The sequence below is a fragment of the Atractosteus spatula genome, chromosome 19 (assembly GCF_055471065.1).
Source record: "Atractosteus spatula isolate fAtrSpa1 chromosome 19, fAtrSpa1.hap1, whole genome shotgun sequence".
NCBI lineage: Eukaryota > Metazoa > Chordata > Actinopteri > Semionotiformes > Lepisosteidae > Atractosteus > Atractosteus spatula.
Window position 1 is genome coordinate 7,443,185 of NC_142724.1, and position 12,107 is coordinate 7,455,291.

The 12,107-nt window shown below is 36.3% G+C and overlaps 1 protein-coding gene across 4 annotated transcripts in view; it reads left to right on the top strand.

Moving 5' to 3' along the window:
• Positions 1 to 12,107, top strand: part of zmynd8 (zinc finger, MYND-type containing 8) — a 28,615-nt gene that overhangs the window by 5,698 nt on the left and 10,810 nt on the right. The window contains exons 3-14 of one of the 4 annotated variants that reach the window (XM_088937470.1): positions 3,548 to 3,618; positions 4,758 to 4,912; positions 5,971 to 6,189; positions 6,969 to 7,082; positions 8,106 to 8,168; positions 8,312 to 8,404; positions 8,566 to 8,653; positions 8,860 to 8,915; positions 9,057 to 9,134; positions 9,283 to 9,398; positions 9,684 to 10,162; positions 11,566 to 11,706. In XM_088937470.1, the coding sequence (XP_088793596.1) occupies positions 3,548 to 3,618; positions 4,758 to 4,912; positions 5,971 to 6,189; positions 6,969 to 7,082; positions 8,106 to 8,168; positions 8,312 to 8,404; positions 8,566 to 8,653; positions 8,860 to 8,915; positions 9,057 to 9,134; positions 9,283 to 9,398; positions 9,684 to 10,162; positions 11,566 to 11,706 (1,673 nt within the window). The remainder of the gene's footprint in view (positions 1 to 3,547; positions 3,619 to 4,757; positions 4,913 to 5,970; positions 6,190 to 6,968; positions 7,083 to 8,105; positions 8,169 to 8,311; positions 8,405 to 8,565; positions 8,654 to 8,859; positions 8,916 to 9,056; positions 9,135 to 9,282; positions 9,399 to 9,683; positions 10,163 to 11,565; positions 11,707 to 12,107) is intronic. The other 3 variants (XM_088937472.1, XM_088937471.1, XM_088937473.1) reach the window with 3 other exon arrangements.

Below are 12,107 nucleotides of genomic sequence, written 5' to 3' on the forward strand. Positions count from 1 at the left end.
CTCCATGTAACACTCAAACCAATCGCAGCCACAGCCTAGGTTAAAGATTGACAATTGCAGTATAGCAGCAGGGAGAGCAAGGCCCTTCTGGAAAATTCTGCAACCATCTTTGTTTCATCCCAACCAGCCAAATTAAAGCCAAGCAGAAGAATTTTCTTGTATATTCTGTGCATAAGACAAGGTATGCTACTATGTGTCACTTTTCTGCATTGAAATATAACAAAAAAAGATAGTATTGTTGTAAAAAATATTTTAGTTCTTATGAAATGAGTAACTCAGGGTATGTGGCAGACACAGACACTGATTTCTTATACATTGAAGTTCACTTTGTAATTCCTTACCTCAAATATGATGGATTTTGGCAATGTAAGAATGCAACAAAGAGTCAAAGGCACGGCTGTTTTTTTTTCCATTTATCTTTATTGTTGTTTGTTGTCATCATCTCCCATAGTAGCAGGAAGCAACCCTCTTGGTTCACTTTGAGAGGGTACCTGGTGATGCATCAACAAATGTATATGACCTGAAGATCCACTAAAGTTTAATTGAATCCCATTTGGAGTTTTAACATTTCTTTGTCTGTGACAGAGCTGAGTTTTCCCATCTAAATAAACTATGCAGTCTTTTGTTCTTGGTTTTTTTAACGTGTCAAAGATCTGCACTTTTTGTGTCCTAGCTCTGTAGGTCGTTTGCAAACATTCCAAAATGGGAAGTCCCAGGAATGCATGCTGTGTCATGGGAAGGGAAAAGGGCAGTGACATCCCATGTGCTGGGAATCTGATGTGTTGGGAATCTTTTTGTCTCTGTCGGGTAGGGTACGTCCAGTCTTGTTCAAAGCTGCAGGACAGATGTTATTGATGTTAAATACCAATTTTTGTATCAGCACAGTGGCAATATATCTTTACAGAAACATCAGCATCTTAATTCAAGTCTGTGGCTGTTGCTGTTACTGCATATAGAGACTGTAGCGAGACATGCGACTCATTCAGATGCACTTATCTGCATACAGTTACTGAACACAGATGTGCTCTTTAATCCATTTACCGAATTGCATTTTTCTCTTAAACAGTTCAGTTATTAATATTTTGTGTTAGTTTTGAACAGTGAGGGCCTGTAGTGACTCACTCAAGATTTTTTTTTAAGGCCTCTCGGAATCACATGAAGATTCCTACCGTACTTCGCATTATGATATTTTTTAACCGTGTTGTGAAAAATATACATATGCCTCTAAAGGTCTTAACAAGGCCATTAATCAGAAAGCAGCAAGTTTATAGCTGTTTTTTAAAGTGTTAATTGTAAAATGTGCATTATGACTAAGTTTTTTTTAAGTGTTCTAAAGCATTTTAGCTTTTCCATCTTAGTTCTGGGTATTTTGTGTTATTTTATCACTGGATGTAAATGCCAAAAGTACTAGATAGCCTAATAGAACATTTTGTTAAATTTGATTGTCATCTTTCAAAATATGAGGAGGATGTTTAGTTTCAGAATGTAAGGCATGGCTTTATTAAAATATTTTTGTTTCTCTTGTGTTGTGAAAGTGTTTTAAAGACCTGTTTTAGAAACTTCCTATTTGAATAAATATTTTCTTGGAAGAAACTTAGATTAGCTTATTGTTGTTTGGATTCCATTCCAAAAATGTGGAACAGTCTCCATGGTAACGTGTTACCAGGGAAACACTAACTAATGCAGTGGTTTGTGAAATTGCTCTACTTTGTGCTTCCCAGAAAATGCTTTATTACACTAGTAGGAAAGAAGTGGTCCTTAATGTTGAAGGTTTTTAGAAATACATTACATTTTTTTGTACACAGCAAGTGGCTTAAAGTGAAGGATGATTTTCTTCTTGCAGAATCACAGTGGGTAAAACAAAGTCAGAGGTCTAAATAAAAGAAAAGTATTTTTATGCATACATTGTTTAATTTTAAAACAAAGTTTTGTTGTGGAAGAAAACATAGTGAGAGCCATAGATATTTGTTTTAATTGATATATTCTATATATGGGAGTTTATTTTATATCTTAATCCTTATTAATCTTCTAGACTGTATGTTAAATCTTAGTTGAAGAAGCCAAGAAGATGAATTTGCTCAGTTTGGTCTCTATCATTATCTGGTCTTTGTAGACTGTGAAGGGCTTCTTTTTGTGTTACCTAGGAAAACCGGCAGCTACAACAGTGAGGATTTGGGCATTTTGGCTTCTGGATGAATGAATTGCCCTTCATACCACAGATCGGTTCACTGTAATTCCGAAGCAGTGCTACTTAAGACTGGAATCTTGTCATAAACAAAGCATTGTTTTTACAAGCTTAATGCAACTTTATTTGTGAAACAAAAATTGCTATTCAGAAGATTTAATTTATATTTTTTTTTATCGAGGAAGTGTTTTTAGGCCAAAATCAATTGGATTTTGTGTTGTAAATGAATTATGGTACTTCTAGCTTCAACAATTGAGTGTGAAAGACATTTGTATTTCCTTAAACACACACAACAAACTAATGCTGCACTTAAACTCTTATCCCATGTGAAATGCTTTGGGAGTTCATCTCGCTTGAGATTTGATTATTATGCTGAAGGACTTACCAGATCACTAGATTACAAAATACCAAATGCTTAAATTATGCTGTTAAAGATTCATCCTTCCCTGTTTGTTTACATTTGTTGATTGTGGAACATTTGTATGGGGTTTCAGTTGCATTACTACTTTAAATATGTCCAATTATATCCATATACAGTATATTGACACTATTTCTGATGTTATGCAGACTGCCAATTTCATTTGTGTTAGATTCTTAACTACAAAAAGTGTGATATCAAGAGTTTTGTTTGTTGCCACGCAACTTGTCGGAATCATTTAATTGCAGGTTTCTCTTGGGAACTGTTTTTAGACTGTAATAAGCAATGTAAAAAAGAAATTCTTAAAGCTGATCAGGATCTAGGATTTAACTGTAAACATTTACTTTTGTTAAAGTTAAACAAGACGAGATTTTAATTCCATATATATATATTTCATGTACATAAAATGGTTAAAATCACAACTTTAAAAATTTACCAGTTGCTCATCTGTGGTGTTTTCAACTGCTATGTCTCTTATGTCCTCAATTATTGTGAGTGGCTTTGCTCCATTATGGTTTTATTGATGTATTTATGTATCTATCTATGAGCTGGAACAACTGCTACTGGTAGCTATGGAGATAGTCTCTTGTGGCACTGATTAGAAAATAAACATTAAAAAACGAACCTTAAGATCAAGCCAGATACATGCTAATTTGGCTAGGCAAGAAAGGAAGCTTGACCGCTATTGTTCATCTTTGTGTACATCTCAATAGATTTTTTGCAGCACAACTGCCAATGCTCTTAAAGAAATTCAGCAGCAGGTAAAAAGAATTGTTACTGGCGCAGTGTAAGTCAGTGACGACTGATCCCCTTTGAGAATATGCAAGTTATAAGCACAGTCAGTACATGAAGCCAGTCCATTTAGGGTCACAAATGCTGTAGGAACATTGGGGAAACCCGAAAGTGTGATGTGACATTGTTTTCCCTTTTTTTTGCCCTTGTAGTTTGGCTGAAGAAGAAATAAAAACAGAGCCGGATGTGGTAGAGGGGATGGACATCGCAACACGATCTAAAGGTGAGAAGGCTTTTCATACTGGGAATATCAGAGTATATGAATGTAAAACTCCATAATACTTCTGGCTTGATGAGCGTGAAACAAAAAATGTCGGATACCTGATTTCAAACATTTTCTTTTTAATTTTTAATTATTCAAATAATAAAATATTTCTAATTTGGGTCTTCAATGCTGCTTTAAAACAGTAGTGTCATTAACGAATAACAAAACCACACAAATATGCACAGGCATGGAAAACCTCAGGAATAACTGAGGCTGTGCTATGAACAGGTGGTCCTGGAGAGTTTCTTTTCAGTTCTTTGCTTGACCAACAAACTTATTAAAAAGGCACAGCACACACAATGTTGTGTATGTCTATCATTTTAGTTCCATGTTAATATAGCATTTTTATTTCCCAGTGGAATTGGCTATAGTGTAACATTCATGTTGATCACTGTGCAGTGTCCTTCCCTTAAATTAAAATAATTGGAGAGATGATAGACGCAACACCACCGAATTGTGCATTTTAAAAATACAATCCTTTTTGAAATTAAGTGTTATCAAAAACTCTCAAAATGCCTGGAGTAGGCATGGCTCAGTATCTGGCATACTGCTTTTCCACAATGAACCAATGTTTAAAATGAGAGTTGGTAGAAATAACTGGGTGATAAATTCTTTAATAATTACACTTAAATGTTTTTATTTAGACTTGTATGTTCTTCAGTGCTTCTGTTTATACAGTGATATTACCGTGGCAGAATTCCTCTCTGTTGTTAAGAGGCAACATGGCTGCTGAAGTACGTACAGTGGAGTAAGTTATTTTAAATAGGAGGCATCTGCAAGTAATTTACATGTAAGTTAAATGAAAGAGTTCATGTAAATATTGTAGAGAAAGAACTCAGTTACAGTTTTCAGTTGAGTGTAACATAATTCCTGTACTGAGCCATTTGCATTTCTCAAGCTTGTGCATTTTATATGGCCATTTTTCACAACTAATACAAGGCAGACGTCACTCTACTCTATACAAAGATTTATGTGGTGAACACCAGGAAACAGAAACGACTCATTTTGTCCAGTTTGAGAGTTTTTTTTTTTTTCATTAAATTGAAAAAAAGGGCTTGTTTTCTTGTAGTCTTCTCTGACTTTGGGTTGCTTTGTAGTTTCAGATCCTGGGTCTGCAGAGCGAGCAGCACAGAAACGAAAGCTTCCTAGTCCGCCACATTCTTCCAATGGTCATTCCCCCACTGACACATCACCAAGCCCAATTAAAAAGAAAAAGAAACCTGGCTTAGTGAACAGTAACAACAAGGAACAGGTATAATACACATCTTTTTTACCATCATCAGAAAGATTTGTTTAAAATTGTTTGAATGTATTTTATTCCTGACTGTCAAACAAGACACTTGTTGCAGTCTGTTTTGCATTTTAAGATCTATATTTGGTTGTACATTTTATGAATTTTGTACTCCACCTGCCATGTTGATATTGGCAAAGTTATGTATAGTTAATACATTTGAACTCATAAGTGATAAATGTGTTCATATGTGTTATTAAAGTTTTCTGATATACAGTATGTATAAACTGAACTGTTTGTTGGTTAATATTTTATTAATTTCATTATTTTCACCCAGTAATTTCTGGATAGCAAATGAACTTACTAACATCCTTTGCTACTTATGTCATAAGATGAACACAGATCACAATGTAGTGTAATGGCACAGGGCTAAATTTAAATTAATTTCACTGTTATCAATACTTGTTAGTATGTTTAGTATGTTAAAGTTTTTGGTAAAAATATTGAGATATGTTTGTTTTTAAGTTTTTGTAAGCATCCTATTTTGCATGAATGAGACTTGTGTGCTTTTGCCTGTGGGCTATGAATAAAGTAGCCTTTTTCGCTGATTGTCATTGTTAAAACAGCCTTGTACTGTTTAAAGTATACAGCCATCCTGACCGTTAAATTGTACAGCCTGTCATTTATAACACCATTTCTAAACATGCATTATTTATTCATGTATAACAATGCTGTGAAGTAAATTACCTGTGTATCTATGCTTAATGTAAAGAAGGGCTTGTTTCATGCAAAATAGTGATGCTACATGTGGTGTGCCAAAACAAACTTTAAAATTCCAGTCAAAATGTAACATTCTAGCTAGTACTTTTTAGTTTTTAATTCAAACAAGATTTGTGTTGCTTAATGCCGTGTTTCTAATTAAACATGTCTGTAAAGTAGTATGAAGATCTATTGATCTAACACAAAAGTTTGTTCTTGGCATCCACCATTTAACATTAAATGCTGTATGAATTTGCTTGTTGTACTACACTTTGATCTCTTGTGTTTTGAAAAACCTGTTTCTCTTGCCTGCATTTCAGTCAGAACTAAGACATGGTCCCTTTTACTATATGAAGCAGCCACTCACCACAGACCCTGTTGATGTTGTACCACAGGATGGACGGAATGACTTCTATTGCTGGGTGTGCCACCGAGAGGGCCAGGTCCTCTGCTGTGAGCTTTGCCCACGGGTCTACCATGCAAAGTGTCTGAAACTGACAGCGGAGCCCGAGGGGGACTGGTTCTGTCCAGAATGTGAGGTACTCGTGGTTCTCTAACATTTTCACCAAAGAAGGCCTTGAAACAGACTGGGAATTGATACACTTCAGTGTGCTCACCTTCATTTGCTTGCCCAAAGAGTAGTTACCCTCAATCAAATTTTTAAATTCTCTATATGTCAAGACGGTTTTGGTAGTGTATGAGGCAGATGGCCTTCATCTTCCTTCATCTTCCCTATGGTCAGAACCACTCCCAGATCCCAATCAGGCTGAGAAGCTGTGGATTGCACAGTTCGGTCCCAACACAATCGCTCTCATCTGCCAAAGGCAGTTGTGCTCAAGGAATGGGAATGGCTAGGATGGGACTGGGCTGCAGATATTTCCGAACCTTGTGGCATACAAGCCATGTCTTGTTCATGGTGTTCTTGCTGCTTTCAGACATTGTAGTTGGTGGAGGCTTTGGCCAGATAGTGGATTTGAGCCTGACTTTATTTGTGTCTTCTTCATAATACATTCTTCTTGCTAACGGATGTGACTTCTTATATAAACAAGTTTAAAAGTAGTTTTCTGGTTAACTGATTGTTGACCAAACAACAATCTTTTTAAAAAGCCAGCATAATGTAATAATCATCAAGACAGTTTTCTTCTTAATTATTTTTTATGTGTTGCTGATTCTCCATTGGGCATTTTTCTAGTAAATAATGAAGAGTAGTGGTTCAAAATTTAAGTATTAAATAAAGTTTTTGTACTGTTTTTTTATTTGATTGAATTTTCTGTTATTCAAAAGGTGTTACAGAACTGCATTCCTTTTTGTCTTTCAGAAAATAACAGTGGCAGAATGCATAGAAACTCAAAGCAAAGCAATGACAATGCTAACAATAGACCAGCTGTCTTATCTGCTAAAGTTTGCACTTCAGAAAATGAAACAACCAGGGGTAAGTTAAAGTTATCCTTCTACTGTTGGACATAATATTTTTTACTGTGGTTTTAGTTTTTCTTTCATAGAAGATTCTTCCTAATTCTTTACTGTAGAGTATCCACGGCATTCACAAAGGGAAATGAAAGATGTTTCTATCTGAAGAAATACCAGCATGAATGAATACAGAATCTGTTTTTGTAAACAGAAAAATACATCTGAAACAGTGTCTTTGATAATCTCATGAAACGCTAATGAAATAAGTGCTTTCCAAATTACATGATTTATTTCTCTTAAAAAGCACAGTAATTTATATGGCTAACTCCCAATTCCTCAGCTTGTGTAAAAACATAAAAAAATGCAGCTTTTCATAACTACAGATTTCCCCAAAACTAGATCATCGTGCCAGCTGTTGCAAAAAAAATTAAATTGTTGGATCTTTTATTTACACATTAACAGTTCTTAAATATTTTGCAGTACACTTACTGTACATATCACAATAAGCCTTTGACCTCTGAAGCATAAAACCTGTATATCTAAAAGATTTTATTTTCAAAGAAGTGTTACAACAAAATATCTTTTCTGCCAAACCTGGACCTCCAGATCAGACTTCTTCATTCTGGGGTGTTTATTCAAGCAATAATATCCAGTGCAGGGTTATTTATAGAGATTACTAGTAAACATGTTTGGCTGTAAAAAGCCCATCCTAAATCGCTAGCAATTGGCAGTGAGGAAGGGCGTGACTGCTGTTACATGTCAATGACAAAGAAGAAAGAAGGAAGTGCATATTTTCAGGCTTCTTAATCACATTTTTATTGGAGTCCTGCATTAAAATATAAATCCACAAAAGGAAGAGCTTCCTTCTGTTCCATTTGTTTTGTAAGTTGCAGGACAGTCACCTCACGTTCAGGCAGCCTGGTCACGGATGTATTACGAGATACTTTCAAGACCATTGACATATCATTTTAAATAATTCCAGTTGTCCAGACAGCTGAGCGAAGCTGTTTTCTGGTGAGGAAAAGCTCTCCTTGCTCTCTTTCAGGATCAGCCACGCTCGAATCTTTCACCACATGCTGCAGCCCACCAGAGAAAACCTATTAATTGGGTAAAAAAGCAATATTTACCATATCCCTTATAATAACTGGAGTGTTCAAAACTTACACAGTCTGTCTGGAGAACCTCATGTGGATAAGCTCCGTTTTTGATCATATTGGACCAATTAGTCTTCTCATTTTTGTTGTTTAACAGACAGAGCCATTTCAGAAGCCTGTATCTCTAGAACAACATCCAGATTACGCTGAATATATATTTCATCCGATGGACCTCTGCACATTAGAAAAGGTAGTTGGTTATGAAACTAACAGTTTCTCACCTTTCTTATAAAATTGAGATTTACAAATATAAGGAACACATTTAAAACCAGAACTCTAGCCTGTGTTGTGGTTTCTATTTTTTACAGTCCCAGTATCTTATTTAGATTTCTTTGGGTTTTTTCTCTTCAGAATATCAAGAAGAAAATGTATGGTTGTACAGAAGCTTTTCTTGCTGATGTAAAATGGATTTTGCACAACTGCATAATCTACAATGGAGGTATGTTATATATTATCAGGCCTTATTTGCATTTCCTTTAAGTAAAAACTAGGTGTAATTCATAAAAAATTACAAAACCTTCTTTCTTGACAGGAATACAGTATATGAAGTAATTGTAGTTTTAAATAGATCATATTTTTATCACAACCTTTGTAAAATATTGACCATTTGGTATAAAGGTGCTTAATAACAGATTTTTTTTTCAGGTAATCACAAGTTGACAGCAACAGCTAAAGTCATTGTAAAAATTTGTGAACATGAAGTGAGTACCATTATACATTCTTGCCAAGCAAAAAGATTTGTTTAGAAAAAAAAAGTTTGTCATTTATGTTTTAATCTATGACTACATTTTCTCTCTAAAATCATCTTATGTCCTAATGCTTTATATCATTCACTCCTGCAGATGAATGAAATAGAGGTTTGTCCAGAATGTTATCTGTCAGCTTGCCAAAAGAGGGAAAACTGGTTTTGTGAACCTTGCGTAAGTTTTCACTTTTCTTTTTTCATTTTCTGCTGGGAATCGGCAAAAAAATGTTTTCTTTTTTCCAGCAGCTGATACCTTTCCATATCTTAAAACATGTGATTATGTCTATTTATCATAACCATTTTTCTTTTTAAAATCTGAATAGAGTAATCCTCACCCTCTTGTGTGGGCGAAACTGAAAGGATTTCCATTTTGGCCAGCTAAAGCTCTGCGAGATAAAGATGGACAGGTTGATGCCCGATTTTTTGGGCAGCATGATAGGTAAGACATTTCTAATATTCTTATTAATATTTTTATTATTCTTAAAAAGTTCAGAGTTTTCAGATTGGAAAAAGCGCAGTGCATGTTATTAAAACATGTTGATGATGAAATATGACCCTGTAATCCTATATTACAAAAATTCTATTACAAAAATGTTTTAAATATATTATTGTGACATATTAATTATCAACTGTCTGACAATAAAGTGATTTTTTAAAAGCTGCAGATTTGTCAGAATGTGTTTTCTTGCTGGTCATGGGTGTAATGTATTCTTTAATTTTTCAGGGCCTGGGTCCCAATAAATAATTGCTACCTCATGTCCAAAGAAATTCCTTTTTCTGTGAAAAAGACTAAAAGCATCTTTAACAGTGCCATGCAGGAGATGGAGATCTACGTGGAAAACATCAGGAAGAAGTTTGGCGTTTTTAACTATGCTCCCTTCAGGACACCATACACTCCCAACAACCAGTTTCAAATGTTGCTGGATCCCTCGAACCCCAGCGCAGGGACGGTCAAGCCTGAGAAGCAAGAAAAAATCAAGTTCAATTTTGACATGACAGCGTCTCCTAAAATCATCCTGGGCAAGACCATGCTCTCAGGAGGTACGGGGAGGAGGATCTCTCTGACTGAGATGCCGCGCTCTCCAATGAGCACCAACTCCTCAGTGCACACGGGGTCCGATATCGAGCAGGACACCTCGGAGAAGAGCCTTAAAGCCCCCACTAGTCACTACAGCGCTGGGGAGGAGTCCATGGACTACACAGGTACATCAGCCTGCTGGAGCAGTCTTGACTGGAAGATGTGTGATCTAAGAGACCGCCTTTATTTTGCACAATGGTATCAATTTTAATGCTCATTTGTGTTAAGACATAAGCTTGTCTGATATGGGATTAAAATGCTATGCTGAGCTTCCACTAACCTTAGTTAGCAAATTACCTGTATTGTATTCAGTATTTTCTATAATGGACTTATTTAAAGTTAATAAAAGCCCACATACTGTACACTACAATAAAAAGGTTTTCAGGCTATTAAAAATGGTCTATAAAACCTGCCTCAAATACTAGACTTAAAATGAATAAAAAAAACTAATCAGCTATACCAATATACAGATGTGTACTTTTGTTTTCATTTCAGTTTCTCTGTATTTGGGGAATGAATTCCCTCTAGTCAGTCAATTCTCTCAAGCGCCTAGCTTGTACAGGCAGTGGTGGCCAGGAATAGGATGGGATATTAAAGTAGATTTTAGTGTTGTACATCACTGAGCTTTATATTAAACTAACAATCCAAGTTACTTGAGACTAAATATAGTTTTAACGTTCAAATGCTGAGATGCACTCAGGGTGTTTGAGATGGAATTTCAGTGTGTGAGGTGTAATTAATTCACAGGCTTGTACAATGTGTAGTATTACTTTCAGTGAGTTTAAATAAAAAAGAATGGATTTTTTTTAGTAAAAAAGCCACATTCACATTCACTATAATAATGCGCAAAGAAAACGCAAGCTTTATATTGGCAGTTAATTGTGCACATGTCATGTTATGTGCCAAACTGCTTTATACAGTACCATACATGTCGCGGGAAGCTGGAGCCTACCCGGCGAGCAACAAGCGCAAGGCAGGGTACACCCTGGACGGGGCGCCAGTCCATCGCAGGGCAAGTGCAAGCCAATAGGGACAATTTGGAGCCACAGTAAAGGCAGAGGGGGGGAATTTGACTCAGACACTGGGATAACTCCCTACTCTTATCGAGAAACGCCCAGGTATCTTTAATGACCACTGAGAGTCAGGACCTGGGTTTAACATCTCATCCGAAAGACAGCGCCCACTACCGTATAGTGTCCCTGCCACTGTACCAGAGCATTAGGACCCACAGAGACTGCAGGGTGGGTGCCCCACGCTGGTCCCGCTAACACCACTTCCAGCAGTAACCATAGCTTTCCAGGAAGTCTCCCATCCAGGTACTGACCAGGCTCAACCCTGCTGAGCTTCAGCAGGTAGCCAGTTGAGAGCTGCAGGGTGATCTCGCTGCTGTCTCTAATTGGGCACGTATGTTATTTATATTTTAAATAGTGTTTAGAGAGGTTTGTTGATTGGTTCTTTCACTCTTGTCTTTGGAACTTGGATATGGTCAATGTCGTAATTATATTTATGTTATTTCTCTCTTCCTCAGCATCTCCAGCATCTGCAAAGACTGGGCATGCGGGCAGTGTGACTGAGAGCCCTAAGCCTTTCTCTCCTCAATCTTCAACACCTGTCACTACCAAACAGGAGAGGACTTCTACAACTGGGAGCATCCTTAACCTAAACCTGGGTGAGTTTATATATTTTTATTTTCCAGCGGCATTGGCAGCTAGTGACTTTTTTGAGAGCTGAGGCACAAATCAGAAAAGATGCATCTTACTGTATATGGCAGTCTGATGTGCTATATAAGTATCTTTGTTACCTGTATATTTTTTTTCCGCTGTTACATTTTGGCAGTTAAAATGAGTTTTAAATTCTTTCACAATTCCCAGAGGTCTAATCCAATGTCTCTTCTGACAATAGCCATTATTGGAAAATGTATGTAGGTATGTGTAAGATATATCAGGCTCTCCCTACTTCACAAAAGATTGAAACTGGTAAATTCCAGAACAGATTTGTATTTCTAGCAAGAAGGAAACCTATCATGAGTTATATACACATAGGTGTATTCATTATACACAGAAGCAACTA